Raw genomic sequence first — 22,770 nt, 5'->3', positions numbered from 1 at the left:
CTCCAGTTTTCACTTAAACAACACTTTTAAACTAGGTCAGAGCATTAATTAACTTTTGCATGAATTCTCTCATCAGCACATCCTGCTTCCCATTGGCTAGTTAATTAAAATCAGTACCAATATTAGGCTACTACTTTGCAACAAAAATAAAAAATAAAAAATAATTGCTTGCAATCATTCATTCTGGGAAGAAATTATTTATGGATTATTATGTCTTCAGGCTCACCTGCTTTGCTGCAGCTGGAAGCAAAGATCCTTTCTGTCCTGCTTAGGGTTCCTGAAGGTAAACAGGTCATAGGAACGCAGGCCTTGGTTTCATCCTTGGCTGCACTTTTGCTCCAAATCTTTAGTGAAAATAATCTCCTTAAAACAGAGGCTAGTTTCTTTCAGCCCTCCTGTTGAAAACTTCCTCCCTGAGCACCTTGAAAGCCCATAGGTGATCCATTTCAAGCTTGGCTTGGGAGTTTTGGGTAAGAGAGGGCCTTTCTCTGTTTTCACAAGTGTTCTCAAACTCACACAGCAGTGCAATGAGTTTGGATTTGGGTTCACGGAGTGATGGAGGAGACTATGCCAACAGCACAGGCTTTTGGGTCTACGTAAGCTGAGCAGATTTTCAGTCAGTGGAAGGAAACAAGCACTTCTGCTGCATATTGCATCCTGAAGGATAATTCTCCTCTAAAAGTGCTTTTTCCTCCCTTAGCAAGGAAGGGAAGATAAAGCAGATGCCTGGCTCTAGATGGCTGTTATGTGCAGTGGAACAAACTTCACTCCTCAGAGCATCCCTTTTCCTCATGGGAAAGATGATGTTCATGCTCTGTGATGTCTTTGAGAGAAAAGCAGTGCTCCTGGTGGCATCACTGCCAGCTTGAGGCTCTTTTGCCTGTGAGGTGTAAAATAACTACAGATGGCTTCAGAAAACTATAGCTGATATTCTTGGTCAAGAAAAAGTCACAGCTTCCCTGAATATGTGGATATGGCAGGATTTATATCCGGTGGCTTGAACAGCACTGACCAGGGTCTGTGCTCCAGTTCTTCTCCTGATGTTGCCAACCGGGCTGTCACTCCTCCCTTGCTCTGCAAGGATGAGAGGAAAACAGCTGGCAGCTGTTTCTCAGGGACAGAGATATCATACTTTACAAAATCACCCATCAGGAGAGCAAAATCTATCAATGAAGCTACTTTTCTTACGTGTGATGGGAACACAACAGAGCTGTTCCTGAGATTGTCAGTGGGCTTAGACTGAGCGCTCGAACCCTATCCACAGCTTCGAAATACCTAAGAAAATAAAAGATGACAGTTTTAGGTCTTTACTGCCTGGGGCTGAATTCTGAAGAAGTGTAGACAGACAGCAAAAGCAAACTAAGGGTTTGGGATTTTTATTAATTTATTTGGTTCACCTCTTTTATAAACTTTGGCCTCTTCAGCCTTAGCCTTCATCTATGCCCTTCCTCATCTTGTACAACTGACTGCAAGACCAGGTCCTGTAATTACCTCAACAAACAAACAAATGAAATGAATTCTGGAATAAGATCTTTGTTGTAGGGACTGTTTCTTTCACTTCGGGAACTCTGTAGGCCACCCTGGGAGCTGTATCAGAAAGCAGTACTTCCTGCGGGGCAGCCCCATGGCAAAACTTGTATAAAGCACCAACATTTTTGATACTGGTTCTGGTTCATGTTAGAAGCTGCGGGATTTTTGCCAGTTCAACAGGAATAGGGCCAAGGTTTTGATGGAAAACAATGAGAACCGTTTAATTCATCATCAGGTGTTGCACATTCCTCAAATGAAGTGGTCTGTCCCAGGTTTGCAATCTTTCACCTGCTCTCTAGCTCAGAGCAGCAATAAGAGCAATCAGAGGGTTTTAAGACATACAGTCATTTTTGTTACCTGGCAGACATATCAAAACTTTCATGATCAGCTTCCAGGAACCCAGGGCATGGTTTCTCATGAGGATTGCTGGTCATCCAAAGCAGGCCACTGCAGGTGTGCCCCAGATTCTTATCACTCACAGTTGTTATCACACTAAGTTAACGCCTACCAGACATTGACAGTGTTGACATAGCAATTTCTATTCAGCAGCACTTAGGCAGGAATCTGCTTCCTGTTTTGAGATAGGTCTGTCACGCAAATGTCCCCTCAAGAAGCTGTGATGTTGATTTGCTCATTACAAGCCCGTCAATAGAAAGTTGATTATATCCTGGGTGGGGTTTTTAAAAAATGAGTTTTTCATGATTGGGATACATGAAGAAGAGCTGTAAAATCAAACAAAGTAAGTATCATGGTAGGTAAACTTAGAAACACCGTGGGAAGTAGATGAAATGGAGGTAAAAGGACACATGTTTAGTTTTGCCATTAGTTGGCCATCAGCACTGCTTCCCTGCAGTTGAAGGAACTTGGCTGTGTGGCACAGATTGCTCCTGGCATTTGAATACAAGCTTTTTGTGCTAATAGTACGCTTGAGTCCTGAAATCAAGTACCATTCTCTTAGTTCTTCAAGTGTATCAGTTAGAGGCACTATTCGCACAGATATGCATTCATGAAACAGTGTTTGAGATCTGGGATTGATGACCACAATTGCAGTCTAAAACCTGCCAGAGTTGCCAAGTCAGCTTTCCTTTTACCTTTTAATGTTTGCTTCTTTCAGAGGTTGTTATATTTATCTACGTCTTTGCTCTGGAAAGACAGGGGCAGCCAAGGGGTGTAACAGGCTTGACCATAGGATGAAAAGAGTAAAAGTGTGATGAAAAGAATGAAACTAGCACGGAGGTCCTTAACAGTATGCTCTTTTATGGTGCAATCATGGCAAACAATGTACATATTTTATGTTGAAAGGCAGGCCATGACTTATACTTCTGCTCATCCTTAAATTGGTACAGAATATACGAGCTGTGACACAGCTCTTGGATTTAAAATGATCTCATCTTGCCCCAGGATGAAAGGTAGAACATATTACCCTTGAGAATCTGACTTAATTTGCAATTCTTAATCTTCCAAGCAAAAGTATAGCATGCAATCTGAGACATGTGATTTCTTTTTCCAGAGATTTTCCCCAAGTTATCCTTTATACATTACAAAATCAGAATTAAGTGCTGTTCAATGTTTCGACAAATGAAGAAAATGCTCATGCACCATGGGTGGAAAAACCAATTTTATGACCTTTTTTTAACTTGTCCAGAAAAACTGCTTCTTCTGTTATAAGAACATTCTATCAGTGTTCTCTAGTCTTCCCTTATAAACCAACATTCATACCCCATGATTCCTTTGCTATCCTTGTCCAAGATAGTGTTATAGTGTTAGATAACTTAGTAATTCAAAATATGCTGTGGCGTTTTGCATGAGAAAATAATAAATCCATGTCTATTCATTGCAATACAAATACGACTAAAGACAACAATAGATCCTTTCAGTTTCTCATCAAACTCTCAGCTCTACCAAAGCTATTTTCTAGCTTTAAGATTTTGTCTGACTATGTGCTAGACTTCATCACACCACAAGAAACAGAAGACATGAAGATTAGATATTTTAGAAGGAAAAAAAACAGTTACAAAACACTGAATATCCTAGGACATGCTCTCTTAACACAACAGTTGCAAGGCAGTGGCTGATGTAAACAATGATAATTACTTCCTCTAGTCTTCTGAATAGTCAATTGCAATGAAAGTGATGCTGTATTGTTCATAAACCAGCTTATCTGTTTGCAAGCTGGGGCGTCAAGCACTCAAGTGGCAGAAAATAGTTGAGATCTAAAAAGAAATATGTTGTTTCCATTTTCTATATTGATTGTCAATAATATGGCTTATACCAGTGTTACATCTAGGAGCAGCCATTTCTAATACCCTTGTGTTCTGCGAAAGGGGGGTCATTTAGCTCCGTCTGCTTTTCCACATGTAATCCATCCTTGTGGTGCCTGAACCACTTCCTGAAATTAATTTCTATTTTTGCCTATGGCCTCCGAGATTGGTACCACCTCCCCATGTAACTGCATAAAAGGTGGGAGCTGGTGAGGTGGAGCTACTCCATGTCACCCATGTGTTCTCACTTTCTAAACATATTCCCTGCTGGCATTGTGGGCACAGATGGAAAAAAAAAATCACCACGTATCTGCCTTGATGAACCAGCTGAAAGTTTTTCTCTGTAAAGGGAAATCTCCACCAGCCATCTCAGAGATGGGAGAATCACAGAAGTACAGTACAGTTGAGGTAGGAGTGACCTCTGGAGCTCATGTGATACAATCTCCCTGCCTAAACAGGGCAACCTGGAGCTTCTTGCCAGGACTGTGTCCAGCTATTACCTAGGACTGATGAAGAATTGCTGCTTTAACCCATATAAACATTGGAGAGAGCCCATGGTACTGAATAATCCAGCAAGGTTCACCTCATTTTGCTCCCTTCCTTTCTATGTCTTCCTTTGTCAAGCAGCTCTTCTCTTGGATGGGACTGGCTCCAGGTGACACGTGGCACAGCTGTCTCCCTGCAGGAAAGAGATGAAAGAAATGGGTCAGCATGATATGGAATTGACAGAACTGAAGGCTTTACCTCCACTGTTTACAGCTTATCAATGCAAGGTACACAAAGTTTCTCTTTCGCCTTTGTAGAGTCACAGCAGGTTGTGCTTAGTTCCTGCTGAGCAAGGCCGGAGTAGGAGTTAGGTTTTGTCCAAAGCCAGTGATGGGAAGGCTCTGTGATCACCAGCATTCATTTTGCAAACCCTGGTACTAAAGAAATACATTCACCTGATGCTTCTGCACATCAGTGACACCAGGTCTGGTTGGCAGACCTTTGTACTGATGACTACTGCCTCTACAGAACAGCGACGTGCCATTGGAACCAGCTGGCCACAAGGTTTCTGAAGTACTGAACAAACGATTTGAAGGGCTGTGATTTCACCCCTTAAATTGCTTTCTGGGGAAGTTCGGATGCTGCTCTATAAGGCTGGTCTTTCTCCTAGGTGCTGTTCATTGGTGGCAGCAATGCCCTGGAGGAGGACTGCGGGACTGACCCTAGCACTCCCACACAGAAAGCATGGGGAAAACAGAAAAATGGCCCCACATTTTGATACCCCCTGTGTGAGTTCTCTTCCCTCATCCAACACAGCACCAGTTCTGATTGAGGTATTGATGGTGAGTGCAGATAAACAACAATTTTGAGAGCAAACAAAGGCCACAGGTAGCATGTGTGAGCCCTCTGAAGATTGCCACCACCTAGAATAAAGGTCGTGGATGCAGTAAAATGCTCAGGACACACTAAATTTGTAGTGCATAAGCACTCATATTGTCCTTGTAGGCTTTACTGAGCTGGGAGGAGCAGGAGGCCCTTTCTCCCCATGTGGGGAGTGCCTGTACAACCTTCCCAACCCTTGTTGTCCAGGATGAAGGCATTCAACGTGAGAGTCATTATCAGAACTCAGAAGACAAGAAAGCATAGTATAAAAGCCCAAACTAAAGCATATTGAAGCCAACGGATATCCACTGATATCCACAGACGCTGGATAAGGCCTTTAGCAAATAACTAATTATTTCTGGAGTCAGGAATAGCTGAGTAGGCTACTTGTGGGGACTTGTGCACATGCTTTCCAGTTAATAATTTATTTACACAAATAATCCTCCTTCTTGCAATCAATCCTATTGAAAACAAGGATTACAACGTGATTAAGGGCTGAAGGATGAAGCTGTGGGATAAGATACAGAGCAAACAAAGTAAGATATTACAGCCAATAATTAATGTTTAGAAACAGAGAATGAAGTCAGGATGACCATAAGTCACAATGTTTCACTGCTCGCTGAGCTTATGAGCAAGAGTCCTCAGTGCAAACCCATGGCTTTCATTTTAAATATAGCTGCTGTCAGAAAAGTTACAGCTGAGACTCACATTTATGAGTGGGCAAATAAAGATTATGACATCACTGAAGCCCCCGGGCATAAATCTTTTGAAGGAGCCTGGTGTTGTTCTGCGGAAGTCCTTCTGCCTGCTATCTTCTCAGTCAGTGCCAAATCTGTTTTTCTGTTTTTAACACACTATTTTTGTTTTAGTCCAGCTTCCGAAGAAAATAGAAGCTAACAAGGCTAGGCTGTGTGTTTGTATTTATCCATCTGTCTCTTCCTGCTTCCCAAAACATTTGGAATCCACCCCCCAGTTTCGGATGATATTATCCAAGGGGCAGGAGTCTTTGGGAGCTGTGCAGATGCTGTATTTGAGGAGCTGGCAACCACCATTTTGATTATGTTGTATTGTAACAGCTATTTTATTACCTCATTTTGTTGGATGTTTTTTGCTGAGCTTTGGAACGAGCCCTGCACTCTCTCCCTCTCACCCCTCCCAGTGCAGAACAGGATCTGTATGTCCTAGGACATAAGGTGTGCAGCCAGGACAGGAAAGACAGCAATGTGTCAGTGCTGAGAGAAAGAGATGCTGGCAGCCAGGCTCCTTTAGCTCCATACCTATAAAATTTCTTTTGAACATACTTCTTCAAAAATCGTGCCTTAACTGAGAGATTTAAAAAAAAGAACCAACTCTGAGCAGGGCAGACATCTTGTGTAATCTCATGTCTTGAAAAAACAGGATATCTTTGCTTTGTTTCTGTTACATTATCCAAAATGCTGTGGTTAATGAAACAAAAAGCATTTTCCGAATGCGCATTTTTGCAAGAACATCTGCTTTGTGTAAAGTTATTTGACCAAACAAACCATAGCCCTTTATTTAGGTTAGAAAATATTCAATGTCTGGAGCTTGATGCAGAATTAAACAGGAAATAAGCAGCTGAGTAGCTACAATATACCAAGGTCAGTTGCTCTTGCTTTGGCTTTACATGGCATCCTTTGCCACTGTTTATTTTTTTCCTTTTGTCTGTTCCTTTTCCTGTCCGGCTTTAACTGAGTCATTCATTCCCTTCTACCCTTTAGAGAGTTTGAAGAAATACAGTTTTATCTCAGCTCAGCAGCTGGAGGTAGTGATCCCAGTGCACACATCACAGACTGTGTGTAAGAGTATGCCGAATTGTGGTTCACTTACTGTATTTTCAGTGACTTTGATTGCATTCAGCTTGACCCTTGGCTTGGTTCAGGATCATTTGCAGAATATCTGTGAGATAAAGGAATTAGAAAGCAAACGTAACAGCTCACTGAGGCAAGGCAGTTCCCTTGTCTTAGAACCAGCCTACTCTGTTCAAATCCTTTCCACTAGTTCAGTCCCTGGGTAGAAACAGTGGGGTTTTGGAGGTGGTTTTTAACACTCATACCCTAAAAAGGATACATTCCTCATTTCAACCCAAGCAGATGAGCACCTTAGCAGAACCATGTGCACACCCTGTGGTACCCGGCCCCAGGAGAGGAGCCCACTGAAAGATCACATTCGCTTTTGTTGCCTGAATCTCAGCGTTCTTTAACCTAAACGATTCTACTCAACAAAGGTGAATGTTTAGTCTCCAGAAAGTCTTTTGAGTGTTATATGATCCCTTAATACAGTTCATGTTCCCAGTTCCTGGACTCTAGAACACCATTTTGCCCTAGTAATATTAAAAATTGGTTTGATTTTCAGTGGGTATAATTTTTTTGTGGAACAATACTTTGACAGGAAAGAGTGGAGACAATTACAGCTGCTTCTTATCCTGGAAGAGAGCAGGTAAACAACACAGGGTCACCATCAACACTAAAATAGATCAAATGTGTGACCAGAAACTCACTTCACTCCTTATGGTAGCACATTTATTTGTGCTTTAAAAGGTGAAGGTTTGTACTACAATACACAGCTGACAGCAATTCAACATTAGCAGATTTTCAAGGCGAATATACTTCCACTCTGGAGGTAGGTGGCTGATGTTTACAGAGCAGCATGGCTTTCTGTAACACAGCCTCAGCCCAATGCCATCATGAACAAAAGTGGTAGGTCTTCCTCTCAAACCAGCAGGATTTCCTGCAGCCCTGAGAATGAGCAACACCATATTTCCACAACAAACAGATGAAAATATTTTTTTGCCTGAATGGTTTTCCAGTGTAATTCATGCAACTTAAGGTAAGTGACTGACGGTTGCATCTCAAAGCAGTGCCCAGGACTGAGGCCCTGTCCTCCAGTGATGACCAGAAGGAATGTGTTTCGAACAGAAGGAATGTGCTTTGTGCATTTTGCAGAGTGCTGCCCTGGGTTTGGGATGGCCAAATTCAGCCTGGGACTGCAGCACAGCTCTTCCTGTCTGGAAGCCTTTCCTGTGGTCACCTTTAACCATTATCCTCCTTGCTTGCTCCCAGTAGGATCAGGTCCTGAGAGGAAGGGCTGAGACAGCACAGAGGGTTGTTCCTTCAGCAACGGCTTTCTAGAAACAGGCAGCTTCTCTGGAGTGTGAACAGCAACTGAGCTTTGTGGCTGCAATACAGAGACAAAGCAGATGCTCACACATCTAAGTTAATTGCTCCTCATTCTGCCTGTAGCCTGTCAGACATAGCTCCATCCATGCTGCCTTTGTGCACAGGCATGGGATTGGGCCGGTCCTCTGGCACACCTGGTCCCTTTTTGGTCTTATGGCTGACAGCAGACAGAAAGATTTCCAGTCCTTGTCTGGAATTCCCAAAAAAAAGGTGTTCACATCCAGTCAACAAGCTCACTCTTGAGATCTCACTACCTCATAGCAGCTACAGCCTAGACTTCATAGCTTTTGCTCTGCTGCCATTAGATGTGGTACTCTTTTGTTTGGTGGGAAGACCAGCCCATATATCAATAGGTCTTTGCACTTTTGTTGTTTGCTTTCTTAGTACTTTTTCATCCTTTACGTGCCTGTTAACCTGATAAACCAGTTCCTGCTGCTGTCACATAAAGGCTGTGCGTTGTTCAGCTGTGCGTGTCATTTTAATCACCAGTCTTGCATGTTGACAGTGGTTGCTCTTAATTTTTAGCGCTTTCACTAAAACATGAACATCAAACTTGTGAACAGCTTCATGTGAGCACACTGAAGAGAACTGCCAGACATCAAGAACAACGGCCTGTTGCAAGTAAGTCTGCGTTTAAAAAACAAGGGATGTTGTCATCTTTAATGTTACGTATGTCTATATATATCTGCTGAAGTTGGAGGTAGGAATTCTTACTTCCTCCCAGCAATGATAATGAGAGTGAGAATTGCTCCAGAGGCTTTCTTACATTTGCATCTTGTTGGCCTTCAAAGTCTTAGTTTGGAACATTTTTGATGCTGTGGGTAGAATGGGCACAGTCAGCTTACAAGAGCCGTGTGTCAAGTATGGCACAGACAGACAAGAGTGAAGAACAGCTGCAAAGTGACTGATGTGTTCCCCATTTTTCTTTCGGAAGTCCTCTCAGGTTGCTTACCAATGCTTGTTTCTGTTTCAAACCTCACATGATTTCAACTGTCTCTGGACTGTTTTTGCCAGAACTCCATTGTCTCAGCAAGCAACTTCCCAGCAACTAAAGCTGATTAAACTCCTGTCTTCTGCTGTCTCCACTTGTGTTAAGTCAGCTCTAACATTCACCCGGACTGGCTTTGAATTGTTTCATCCCACCAGCCCAACACAGAACTAACCTAAATAAATAAAAAAGAAAAAGCTTTCTAGGAGAGAGATGGTATAACTCAGGGAAAGGTTAATGTAGGGCCAGAAGAAGTACAATAACAGGTGTAGTAAAGCCAAATTGATGCAACCAGTTGCTAGACTGGCGTGGGCCAGACATAGACTTAGCTTCTCTGCATGCTGAGCTTTGGTCATAGGAAAAAAACCTGCATCTCTAGAGTATGGCTGCATTCCCAGGAACAACAGTGCTGTAAACCCTAGGGTTACTGCAAGAGAATCTGGCACCTATTTAATGAGTATAGACACGATCAGTCACAGGCAGGAGTTTGTGCTTTTAAAGAGTTTCATGTCAGTAACTGGAACTTACTCTAAGCACCTACGTCCTTCACCATCGGTACGAGCAGCACACGGATGGGGAACCAAAGTGGTACAGAGTGGCAAAGGCTAACTTTTGCCTCTTCTGAATTTGAGGTTCTCCACTTACTTTCAGCACGTAAGTACATTCCTGAAAGGCATTATTTCAAGAAGGGTTGAATCTGGAAGTAGGCAGCTCCAATGGACAATATGAAGTGGCAGATTTCTGCCCCTGTTGGACACCTGGGTATTCACATAGGCACTGGGAACAGCAGCTTTATTTAACCCCGAGAAGCACGGAGCGCTGGCACTTGGCTACCCAGCGTTATCGCTACCCCTGACTCACAGAGTCCAAAGGAATCACTTGCATCACTACTATTGTTATCTGGCAAGGCATGAAATTCAGTCACACATTTCACTCAGAGCACAAACACGACCTTTGAAAGCGGATTTTGAACCGCAGCAGAGTTACACTGCTGCCACAGGAAATCAGTCTCTACTTGTATTAGGGCTGGTGTTCCTCCCGTTCTCAAGATAAAACCAAACCAAACAAACCCACTGACTTTATCTGTGTCATATCAACAACTGCCATTGCTCTGCATTTGTTGGCCACCCTTGTTTCTGACACAGTGAAACAGGTGCTGCTGGTGAAATGAGCACGGCAGCTCTGAGGCAGAATTTTGGAGTCAACCAGATGGAGACTGTAAGAACACAGGAAGTTTCCCAGAAATGGCTTCAGAATAGTTTGCAGTTGGCGTGCAGACAGAGCCAGGGGTATGCAGAATACTACACATACATTAAATAAATGCTAAGATGTTGAAAGCTTCGCAATGAAAGTGATACGTCTTTCATTCCAGAAACCATCAAACTGCTTGGATTAAGAAGCAAATCATGCTGAGAGAAGATCACAGTACGTCTTATTTCCAATCCAAACCTCATTTCTGTGGTATTCTATTAGCAAGTGGGGTCTCGGCGGATAATTTTCTGTGGTATAATCTCAAATCAGTTGTAGACAACATTACATGAAAATTAACATCGTTTCCAAATGACTGAGTCTTCTGAAGGAGGAAGATGGATATCTGTAGCTATTTTCTACCATCACATAAATTTGATATTTCTAACAGTAATCACATAGGGGTATCATTTTAGTCATTTTATATTTCTGTAGCATTATATTTAGGGATGCTCTCCTCCACACTTCTGATACATTGCCATGTTTCTCACCAGCACATCCACGCAACAATAATCTCCCCCCACCCAAAGGGAAATCTGAGCTATTGCAAATGTGTCATTCCTCCACTCCCTCTACACCTCCTGCTTACCTTCTTGCTTTCCCCATTGCAAGCATTAGAAAGTTTTTAAAACACCCTTCTTTTCTTATTACTCACTAATCTGATGTGTTTCTATGTTCCCTAACTGCTAACTAGTCCACAGAGCAAACTATATTACACAGTATTATAGTACATATTACAGAGAAAATTACCACTGCAAAACAGACCCTTTCCTACTAACCTTCTCATAACTCTCCATGAGGATGGGAGGTTTCTGCCATGCTAATCTTGCAGTTTTTATTCTTGCTTGAAACCTTGCAGTCCCTGAGCATCTCTTTCCCTCAGTGTAAGTTGTCCAGATTTCACATTAGAGAATGATACAGCAGTATTCTCAGTACCAGGAAAAAGGTCACAAGGGAATTTTCAAGAATAAGGATAAAAGAAATAGCATTATTCCCGACTGGACACTGCACGCCTAATGCTGGGCATCCATTTGCATAATATCACAAGCTATTTTTATTCACAGGACCCCAGGAAGGCTGCAGTAAAATAAGGACTGCAGTTCATCAGGGTGTACACGGCTTCCATCAGCCGCAAGCACCGGTGGCAGTAGATCTACTTCACTGGAATTAATAATGCAAACTGTAATTGGAGGAGGGAGCACCTATAATTTGGCGTTCAAAATCTTTATAACTGCTCACATTATGAACGAAGCTTGATTTGTAGGTTGAGCCTTAAGTTCTGGCAGCAGAAGAAAATACTACATAGGTGATAGAAACGGCTGGAGAAGAGGTACATAAAACCTCGGAGGCACTTCCCTACTGCCTATGTTTGCTAGTGTATTCTATACATGCAACCTTACTTCCCACACTTGGGCTTTTGCCAATATTTGCAAAAACAGACTGCATAAGTGCCCTTGGGCTCCTGAATCAGCACAGCCTCAAGGCTGCACTGATATTCTGCCTTCGGCTCAGCCTTAGCCCCACTTCACGCCCTGTGTCATGCCTTGGGGCAAGGTGCAGCTTTTAGTGTAAGCTTCACAGTGCTCAGGGAGACGGCTTGCACAGGGCATCTTTTAGCTCATCCACTCCTATTCAGAGAATTCTTCACCACAGCACCATCACAGGAACAAAGTGGCCTGCCACACGCTGCTGGTTGAGTTCTCCTCGTAGCTTCTTAAACTACTAGGGCAGAAAGGGGAAAACAAGCATGCACGCACATGTGAATAGACAGCTTGTGTTTGCACGCTTCAGATTAATTTGGGACCTTTGTCGTTCTGAATCTCCTTGGCATTTTTTGCAAACACCAACTTGATTCAGTCCAGGCTTTCTGATATTACCAACATTTATGAATAGCTAAAGGGCAAGCGTCAAGAGGATAGGGCCAGGCTCCTTTCAGTAGTGCCCAGCAATGGAAAAAGGGGCAATGGGCACAAACTGGAAGGCAGGAAGTTCCACAGGAACATGAGAAAGAACTTCTTTGCTTTGAGAGTGACAGAGCACCCCTGACAGGCTGCGGAGTCTCCTCTGGACACATTTAAGATCCGCCTGGACACTTTCCCACATACCCTGCTGTACAGAACCTCCTTTAGCAGTGGGTTGTGCTTGATGACCCCCAGAGTTCCCCATAAACCCTTAGGATTCTGTGATATTAAACCCCGCTTCTTTTGTTTTCATTTTGCTGCTAGGTAAGTAAGAAAAGCAGAGTACCAATCTTAACTTTTTGAACGGGTGCTTAAGAAAACTTCTAAGACCTCATCTATGTGCTCTTACAGTTTTATATGGTTGTGAGGAGTGGCTGAGACTTGTTTACCATAACGCAGCAAAGGATGGCCTTATCTGTCCCAACCATATTGCAGGGCTGCTTAGGAGGGTGAGGAAGTACACACATAATGTTGACTTTTTTCATGTTTAGCCTGGCCATTAACAACATTTCCTATTCCAGCCCTTCCCTCTTTGCTCTGTTTTACACTGAGTGCGAGCTTAATCATCGTTCTTAATTAGCTGGTTTTGTTTTGTTCAATAAGAACAAGAAGTGCTACAGTGAAATTACTTACAGGAATAATGACATTGGAAATTATATTTGAGCGAAAAGCTTCGGAGCAAGGCAAGATAGGGATCTCACAGGCTGACAAAAAGAGAGTACACGACTTGCCTCAAACCTACTGATGCAGTCGTGGTAACATTGACTGTGCAGAGAAATTAATCATCAAGCTAAACAAAACTTCTTCCCTTTGAAAAGCCTTATTAATTACAGAACGAAGAACATCATCTCAGATTTTGTCAGCTTGAGTCACCTTCAGAAAGAACATCAGTCTTTCAAAGTTGCCATGACAAATTACGCTGTTTGGAATCAGCTGTCGCTCTTAATGCAGCATCACAATCGCTGCTGCATTTATTCACATGGAAAGAATGCTCAAACAGTGAAGGTATCTGAAGAACTGAAAAACGGTTTGTTTGAAAGAATGTCAGCTTCCAGCTGCAGTCAACCACTTCGGTTTACAAGGGAGAAAATAAATCCTCAAACCATTTCAACTCTGCTGAATGATATTAGGAGGGAGATACAGCCTTTAATGAAATTAATGCATTGATGCCTCCCGAATCCAATTAGAGTTCAACTTGCAATCTTTGGCCATACCGAATTGTTGTAGGAGATGCAGTAATAGCTTTGACAGGATAGGGATGTTTCCTGGAATAAATACTGGAGCTGGCAGTTGAAGTGCCGCACTTCCAGCTGCTCACACACGTTCAGTGGCACAGTTTCATAGCATGATGCTGGCTCCACATCAGAAAGCCTACTTTTAAGAAGTAGCACGTCTCAAAGCGTTCAGCTCTCCACCAGCTCGACAGCAAATTGCTTGGATAAACCTTGAAAATGAGTAAGAAAGAACCAAGGAGGTAATTCATGTTCTAACTGGTATTTTCTCACTTTCTCCCCCTATTCTCCCCCTTTCTTCAGCTCGCTATTGATTACAGCTGTAGAAGTGATGGTTCCTAATGCTTACAGGTCATTGGGGTTTGTCACCTACCGCAGCAGTCCACGCTCATCTTCACATTGCAATACACGCCTCCCCAACCCTCCTACCTCCTTACCCGGAGGAATTCATCCCTCACCGTCCTTCAGCTTTGGCACAAAGCGCTTTCAGCTGTAATGGCTTTTGTGCCAGAATCCAGCTGTGACTTTCAGCCATAGTTTTCTCTAATGCCCATCTCTGCCTGTTTTGCTTTTGGTTCGTTAGTTTCAGCAAGGCACTGCGACTGCAGCACTCGCAGGAGGACCTCAGCAACTCAGAAAAAAGTAAGAGTAGGCAAATTCTGACATTGAGACTGATTTACAAGATTCATTTTCCTTACGACACGCCGGTCTTCTGCCAGAAGTTGCCTACAAACACACTGGAGGGGACGAATGAGTGGAAAATAGTCCTCTGTATGCTTAGGGAACAGCTGGGACAGCGCAGAGCAGTGTACCCATTACAGCGGTAGTCCTCCTGGCACAAAAAAGAGGATGAGCGGTGTCTCAGCCTACTCACACTACAGCTTCCATACCAACTGACACAAGCAGCGTAAGGCACAATCAATTTTCTTAGCTAACAGTTTATGCAAGCCCTGTTGGCCCCGCCCCCCTCAGGCCCCGAGCGGCTTCTCATTGGCTGCGGCAGGCAGCGGACCGAACGCGAGCGCCGGTGAGGTGACGTCACAAGGGTAGTTCCGCCCGGCCCCGCGTTCCGCTGCGGCGGAGGGCAGCTGGAAGCGGTTGACGGCCGCGCCGCCGCCGCCCCACCCCCTCCCCCGCGCCCCGCGCTGTCAGGCGGCTCTGGGCAGCGGCGGTGGCAGGAGGAGGGGCAGGGAGCGCGGGCGGCGAACGTACAAAGGGGGCGGAAAGCCTGCAGCCGCGTCCGGGTCAGGTCAGTCCGCGTCGGCTGGGCCGGGGGACGCGGCCGATCCGTGCCGCGAAGGGGACGCCAGGGGTAGGGAGAGAACCGGCCGGAGGGCAGCGTGGCAGCGCCGTACCGCCGTTTTTCGTGACTGGAGGGGGCGAGCGAGGGCTGCCGGCGCCTCGCTGTGCGGAGATCGGGCGCGGTCCCCAGTACCCCCTGCCCCTCGCGCGCGGCCCCCCAGGGCTTTCGAGGAAAGGGCACGGCCTCCTCTTACCCTTCCTGCCGGCTTCTCATTGGCTGCGTCTAGCGGGGGGGGCGGGGCCAAGGCGGCCGCGGCGTCACGTGGGCCGCCCCGCCTCGCGCCGCGCCTCCTCTGTCCGCCGCGGCCGCGGGCAGCTGGAACCGGTTGGTGGGTGCGAGGTGAGGGCGCGCGCGTGGGGGGCGGCCGTTGGCGCTGAGGAGGGGCGGTGGGCGGCTGCGCGCGCGCTGAGCGGGCTGTGGCGCGGGTCGGCGCTGCTCTTTTGTTCGCTCTTTTTAGTCAAGGGCTTCTCCTGTCAGGGCGCTGGCGTCCGTACCTCTCTCTGCAAAATTACTCGTCTGGAATGTTTTTAAATCTCCGCGTGGTGACGCTTTGCGTTGAGCAGGAGCTGCTCTCGGGAGTGGGCTCACCGTGCCTCGGAGAGCGGCGTGGGCCGTCGTCCTGAAGGAGCTGCGGGCTTCTGGAGGCGGCGTGCCTTTGTGTCGGCGCGGGGAGCTGCGGGGGGGGCTCTGCGTGCGCTTTCCCGTGGCTGAGCGGCGGAGGCTGGCGGTGCCCGCGGGCGTCTCGGTACCGCCCCGGGAGCGCCCTGTTGGCCTCGGGGACGTGGGGGAGACACGGAGCCGGCGGTGGGGTTGCTGAAATGGCCCCCCAGCCATTTCGTATGGCTTTTTTTTTAAGAACTTTGTGTAAAAAAGCAGTGTGGCTAAGGCAGAAGAGTCCACCGCACAGGTGGATGTTTATGAAACGCTGCAAACCCTTACGTTCTTGTTACTTAAAGCAGATATTTGTTGCCATCTGGTGTGCCAGAGAGCGATCTTGAGTTCGATGGCTGGGGCTGGCTTGGCCTTGTAAGGAACACATACTGAAATGAGAATCTGGAAGGTATTTTTCACTGTTACTATAGGCTGACGTGATGCTCTTTCAGTAACAGCACTCAGGTTTTGCCTCTGCCAATGTCACCCTCCCTTACTGATGAAATTCCTGCCTTTGGGCCATAGCAGCGTGTTTGCATCACCCGTGCAAGTTTGTTTTCTGCCCGCCGCCCATACTGCAATGCAGCAGGGAGCTGCTGACTCTGTGGCCGTCCTACGTAGCAGTGGGGGGCCGGCAGAACCCGCTGGCTGTGCGGGGGGACGGGAAGGAGTTGGTGCTGTAATACACTTTGTCACATTCTCATCCAGTTGTCGTCATGTTGCCAAGCATGCCCTCTCACCTCCTGGAGTTCTGGTGCTCGCTAGGCGTGTAATACAATTAAGTAGCGTGATCGCTGGGTACTTTAAATGTACTTTACGCAAGCAGCAAAGCCTGTTCTCTGTGTGAAGTTTTAACTGTGTGTGAATAGATGCCATGCAAAGCTGGGCAGCGGTGCCCCGTGCTGACCCCGCTCTGGCTGACGTGCACTCAGCTGTCAGGCAGCTTGGCTGCAATCGGGGCACCTTTCCCCTGGCCTGAGCTGGACGTCTGCGTGGCGTTGATAAGTCTCACCAGTGTGTGCTTTTAAGGTGGAGAGCGCCTGCTTAAAACAAGGGATGTACAAAACACGGCCGTGTGGATCTTGCTGTTTGGCTCTGCGTATGCAAAGCAGCAGCAATATGTTGAAATAATGGAGTATGTGCTTACTTTGTGCATTAGCCTGCACTGGTTGGTTTGGTGAGGGAACGTGTGCTAATTGTGTGAGGGAGCTCTTTGTACACAGGTTGACTGTTCTACAGGTAAGCAAATTCAGTGATACAGTGGTTAAAAATATTCTTACCTTAAGGTGACTCGAGGTATTAAAGTATGGGATGGGATTATATATGCCTGGATGGATATATATATATATATATATATAAAAATAATGGTATATATATATGGTATATATAATGGTATATATATATATATACCATTAAAAAATGACTTTGGCTGTATTTCATCCTTGTGGTGGGGGAAAAGGTGTGTGTTCTATGTTATCCACTCATCTTTAAATGTAATGTTATTCAGTAGTTTCAGGATGACAGCTTTATGGCAGGCACTTCTACCAGCTAAGCATAGTGTACTGGATAGGGTCTGCAAGGAGAGGTGCAAACAGGTATCATGCTGTATCTCAACATAAGGCTGCTTCGATTCGGCTTTCTCTTTGTTAGCTTGCTGAATACAAATTGTCCTCGGTGGATAAAGTCATGGCAAAGGGTCAATGTATCATATGGTCTGGGTCATCTAGCATCCAGGAACTTAAGTTGGATTAGTTCATGGTTTATTCGATGCACGAAAGGGAGTGTAGTTTACAAAGCTGGATTCTCCTCGTGTGCTGGAAGAATGGCATTTTGCTTCTTTTACCTTAGGGCTTTTTTGTGAGTTCTTATTTTCAACAGAAGACCTTCGTTTGTACCTCGCCTCTCCCTTCAGAAAGCTAAGGTTGGTTTTTCCAGAGAGTTGGTCTGTTTCTTCTCTCTTTCCCTATTAGAATCATAAAATGGTTTGGGTTGGGAGGGACCTTAAAGCCCACAATGCAATTTCACCCCCCAGCCATGGGCAGGGCTGCCCCCCCCACCAGCTCAGGCTGCCCAGGACCCCATCTGACCTGACCTGGAGCACCTCCAGGGATGGGGCACCACAGCTTCTCTGGGCAGCTGTGCCAGGGCTTCACTGCCCTCTGAGTAAAGAATTTCTTCCTAATGTCTACCCCACATTTCTCCTCTTTCAGTTTAAAGCCATTCCTCCTTGTCCTCTCACTGTCAGCCCCTGTATAAAGTCAGTCTCCCGTGTGTACTGTAATGCTGCAGTGAGATCTCTCCAGACCCTTCTCAGGCTGATCAAGCCCATCTTCCTCAGCCTGTTTGTAAGACAGGTTCTCCAGCCCTCTGGTCACCTTTGTGGCCTTCTCTGGACTCACTCCAACAGCTCCATGTCTTTTCTGAGCTGAGGGCCCCTGGACGCAGTACTCCAGATGGGGCCTTGTGATGGCAGAGCAGAGGGGGACAATCCTTTCCCTCTCCCTGCTGCCACCCCTCTGTTGGTACAGCCCAGGATACTGCTGGCCTTATGGGCTCCAAGCACGCACTGCTGGCCTGTATCCAGCTTTCGTCCGCTGGGACCCCCAAGTCCATCCCTGCAGGGCTGCTTGCAGTGAGTTCTCCGTGTCTGTACTCATGTCTGGGATTGCCCCGACTCAAGATTTCAGTATGTATTTTTCCTGCTACTGCTTACCGTACCCAACCATTCTGCAGCCCTTACAGACATCTTATGGTTGATTAAGTCAATGTTTTATTCATTCTTTGTTAACGCAGTTGCCTGAAATGGTTCCTGTCTAATACACAGGTGGGAAAAAAACATAACTTAGAGACTTAGGAGTGTGGAGGCCTCTATGGGGCTGGGTGAGGGTGGAGGAGGAGGAGGATCACATCATCTTTCAAGCCGGTCTTGTTGTCCTGCAGGTGTTGAAGTCAGAGCCTCTCGATCCCATTGGTGTTGTTATTACAAATCTTACTTGAGAGGGCATGTCGTTTGGCTTTATGAATGCTATGAATTTCAGGGAGTCTAAAATTTGTTCAGTATTTGTAAGCTAGGATATTATGTTTCAGGATTGTATAAGTCTGAAATAGTGACTGTGAGATAAGGGGTGGCAAACAGCCAGTTCCTTTTGAAATACTTGCATAAGGTGTGCAGCTCTGAATTCAGTGGAAAGCTGAAGGAAATAAGTGGTGGGGGGTGTGGCAGAGAGATAGGTGTGCTGCTGCTGAAGAGTCGTGAAGGGCTTGATGTGCTCCAGAGCCGTAAGCCAGAAGGCTCAAATAAACTTCAGACTTGGAATTACGGAACTCCATGTTCTGGTATGTTTTGACTACAACTGAAAATTATCTTGGTCTTCCCCATCTGTGATGACATCCCGAAGCTTTGCTACCTCATTTGTAGAGAGAAGCCATATTTTGTGATCCATTAATAGTTGATTGCATTATAGTAGAAGGGAAGCACTGAACGTTATATGTTTCTCTTCTTCCAAGTGCCTCTAGTGGCTGTTCTTCTGTCACTTCCCAAAGTGATCCTCTAGAATGAGAAGAGAAGAGCTTGCAGACTGTATTTCAGGATGTCCATTACCTCCTGCCACTCTTGTGTTCCTTCAGGTATCCTTGAGGAACATGGAAATATTTACAGGCTATGTTAGAACAAAGAGTACGATTTTTCTTTTCCATCCAGCATGCACATTACTGTGTTTGAGGCTTTTGTTGCCTTTCTTGTGGGTGCATGAAGGAAGGTAAGCAGTTCTCTGAAACTGCAAGATTCCTGGTTGCAAGAGGAAGACTTTGTCTCCTAGCAAGGGAACCAAGGTTGCATACAACCACCAGGCTGTTAATCTTGCCCCTGCCCTGGAAGACTTGCAGATAGGCTGTCTTACTGTGGGGATGACTGATGGGCAGGGTTTTTTTGAGTCAGACTTTGGAAGGCAGATCAGTTGGGCTTAGGACTGCTGCCGTGCGGTCACCATTTCCTTGGGAAGCCTCCAGAAGCTGTGGAAGGTAAGGTATTACTTTGCAGAGGGAGGGTGATGAGAGGAAATAGAGCTGTGACATGGTGGGACTTGTGACTTGTTTCTCTTGTGAAAGCAAGAATCTCGAGGTGAGGAAACATTTATGATGTGAAGTGTTGGTAGGATCATGTGAATGTCTGCTGGGTAGGACTTGTGCATCCCGTGAGTAAGTGGCTGGGATGCATTCAGGTGTTCATCACTCCCCTGCACGAGGGGCTAGCTGCAGTACCCAGAGAAGCCAGCTGAAGGCACGGGATGGGTCGCAGGACAGGAGGCAGTTGTTTGCACCCCAAGCTGGCGTTGGGTCATGCGTGGTTACAGCAGATGTGAATTCAGCTTTAATGGTGTTGAACCCAGAAGTTGTTTATAAATGGTTGCGCACGATCATAAATCTATTTGGCTGAATTGGTTAATATTTGCTGATTAGGAAACGTATATATGTTTTTTTTCTTATTACAGAGCTGTTCCAACTTAATACATTTCCCTTGAATGGACAGTAATGACCTTTCTGGGCTTTACCTCCCCCCAGCAGTCCCTCTGTACAGGGGTAGAGGATTTTGCTATTCCTTCTCACCTTTAGTGAGGCGGTATTGAAGGCTTGAAAGCACATAGGCTTTAGAACATGGGCTGTCACCTCACCTGCTGGTCACAGAGTCTGAGTATTGAATCTACAGTTTCTTGCCATTTTCCTCTAGGAACAGAGCTCTGTCTTTCCAGGAGCAGTCATAGCTGGACAGTTAAACCTTTCTGCTTTATGAAATTAAAACCTTTTTGTCTCATGTACAGAACGATTTGTAGGTGCAAGGTGATACACAACAGTTTTGATTCATGATCAAAAAGCATAAAATACAGTTGCTGAGTGAACATATGTTATTTCTTCTTTACTGTGCAGGCATTCAGTACTCTGCCAGAGTAGACATTTATTTAAAATGAGAGGTAGTGCTGGAGGCATGAACTCCTGCTTGGGTCTGGTGGTGTGAACTGGGGTTTTCTTCTCCTGCTGCGTGTCCCTTGGGCAGGTTGGGAAGGCCTTGGGGATGAGGTGCTTACAACAGCAAGTAAAATGCTTTATAGATTTGACAGAGATTCAGATTTCCCATAAGAGGGGGTGGATGGTTAATTTGGAGCGGGATAGATGTGCTGGTTTTTGGTTTTGGTTTTGACAGGGTGCGTTTTGAGTCACGTTGAGTGAGCTGTGGGAATAGGTTTTGTACGTGCTAAAAGCCTGCTGTTGCTTTAGGGAGCTGGGCTCAGGCCTTAGCTGACAGCTGCCTGTCGTGTAGCCTCTGCCAAATCACTTCTGCCTGCTTCATTTCCCCCTTGGCTCTTTGCAATTAAAGGGTGTCAGAGCAAGGACGGTGTGTGAGCCCAGCCAAGGCCACGAGCCAGTCAGTGTCCTTATAAACACACTAATGGCTTGCATGTTCTGCTTCAAAGTGGAGCTTTTGTCTCATACAGCACCCGTTTTGAAGCCGCGGTTTTATTTTTGGCACTGAAACGCTGCATTTTAACCTTCCCCTGTCTATAAATAGCTGCCAGAAATAAGTACCGGAGCGTGTTGCTGTTAATATACAGACCACCTAATGCAGGCACGTCCATCCCGCTGCCCAGCACAGCTCGTATCCTTGTGCAGTCATGGTGGTGGCTCTGCCCCACCAAGTGGCCCGGCATGGGTGTGCACCCATGGCTCACAGCAGCCATACAGCCGGGTGCCATTGGTGCTGGCCGGGCTGATAACCGGCGTGCAGGGCAGTGCTGACTGAGTTTTGGTAAGTGATTGTGTGCAGTGTGACACGTTAGCTGAACACAGGCCTGAACAGCAAAAAACACGCAGCTGTGCTTTCTGTTTTGATGAAGGAATGTGAGAAGAGGTTTCAAGATTGCTGAAAAAAATCAACTTTTTGCTATGTACATTTGAGAGCAGCTGTTTTCAGAGATGAGGTACAGGAGAAGCAAAATTTCATCAGAAATCTGACAAACACCCAAGAGCTCATCAGAATTGGAGCTCTTTCCATTGAACCAGGCTGTTGCGTTAAGTCACAAAAATAAGATCAAGTATGCCACTAGTTTGATGTTGTTGTTACCCTCTTTTTATATTTAAAAAAACATGAAGAACTAAAAAGTTTTGTTACTTTATATATATATGAATTATGAAATATATTAAATGTAGCCCAAGACAATTCCTTTCCACTCAGTGCAGCCCAGGCAAGCCAAAAGGTTGGACACACATGACCCAGTGATGCAGGCCTGACCAAATTCAGGGAAGACATCTGCTCCTTATGCAACTTCTGAAGTGTACTTGTTTCTGGCATCAGTACTTTGCATTGTTTATTTACAGCCACGTTACTTGCGAAGCTTAAATGCAGAATGAGGTGGCCTATTTAGGAGCAATGTTAGTTATAACTTATACGTATAAAAACGGAATGCCAAGACTCTTATGTTGTGTGATACTGATACTCGCATATGCTGTTGGTTTCGGTGGTCTTTTTGTGTGCGTTTCCTCTTCCATAGAACAAGCAAAAGATGTAGTATGTTGTTCCTGAAATGTAGTATTGTTTTCTCTCTCACTATAGGAGATTTCAACTTTCCTAAGACAAAAATTCTGCAAGTATGACCTCATCTCAAGTGACTTTTGAAGTGAGAGGACCATCAGTACCAGGTACCCCAGTCATACCTACCATAAGCTTTCCTTTTGCTATTGTAGAACTGATAGAAAACTGATCAGAAGACCATTCAAAGGCTGTCTTTTTCTATTTTCTTCAGGACTACAGGAACACGTCAGTTCTACTATCAAAGTAACTTTTTGTAAAATACCTTAAGAAAGAAATTCCACATAGAAATACAAACAATTTCATAGTGTGGTACCAACTTTGTTGCTCACTCAAGTAGTTATGGTACTTTAAAATTAGGATTCTGTCTCTAGTAGCTTCTTAATCAATTAGGAGTATTTACATTCCGGGCTGTGATAGTTAGGCATGTGTTGACGTGTTCATTCTATTT

The 22,770-nt window shown here is 45.3% G+C and overlaps 2 protein-coding genes across 14 annotated transcripts in view; one reads left to right on the top strand and one right to left on the bottom strand.

The window, feature by feature from the left end:
- CHGB (chromogranin B) overlaps positions 1 to 15,381 on the bottom strand; it is a 96,106-nt gene extending 80,725 nt beyond the window's left edge. The window contains exons 1-3 of one of the 4 annotated variants that reach the window (XM_046939544.1): positions 15,282 to 15,381; positions 7,008 to 14,617; positions 4,375 to 4,470 (exon numbers count right to left, since the gene is read on the bottom strand). The gene's annotated coding sequence lies outside the window, so the exon portion shown is untranslated. Of the gene's footprint in view, positions 1 to 4,374; positions 4,471 to 7,007; positions 14,686 to 15,281 lie in introns of those variants that run through there. The other 3 variants (XM_040698243.2, XM_046939545.1, XM_046939547.1) reach the window with 3 other exon arrangements.
- Positions 14,840 to 22,770, top strand: part of GPCPD1 (glycerophosphocholine phosphodiesterase 1) — a 42,057-nt gene continuing 34,126 nt past the window's right edge. For 2 of the 10 annotated variants that reach the window (NM_001398248.1, XM_046938760.1), the window contains exons 1-2: positions 15,390 to 15,427; positions 22,344 to 22,429. In NM_001398248.1, the coding sequence (NP_001385177.1) occupies positions 22,381 to 22,429 (49 nt within the window). In that variant the 5' untranslated portion in view covers positions 15,390 to 15,427; positions 22,344 to 22,380. Of the gene's footprint in view, positions 15,098 to 15,389; positions 16,149 to 16,770; positions 16,979 to 17,622; positions 17,661 to 18,611; positions 19,860 to 21,367; positions 21,540 to 22,343; positions 22,430 to 22,770 lie in introns of those variants that run through there. The other 8 variants (XM_419376.8, XM_040697035.2, XM_046938757.1 and 5 more) reach the window with 8 other exon arrangements.

The sequence above is a fragment of the Gallus gallus genome, chromosome 3 (genome assembly GCF_016699485.2).
Source record: "Gallus gallus isolate bGalGal1 chromosome 3, bGalGal1.mat.broiler.GRCg7b, whole genome shotgun sequence".
NCBI lineage: Eukaryota > Metazoa > Chordata > Aves > Galliformes > Phasianidae > Gallus > Gallus gallus.
The sequence above is the reverse complement of the archived record's forward strand: the minus strand, read 5'-3'. Positions and strand labels throughout refer to the sequence as shown.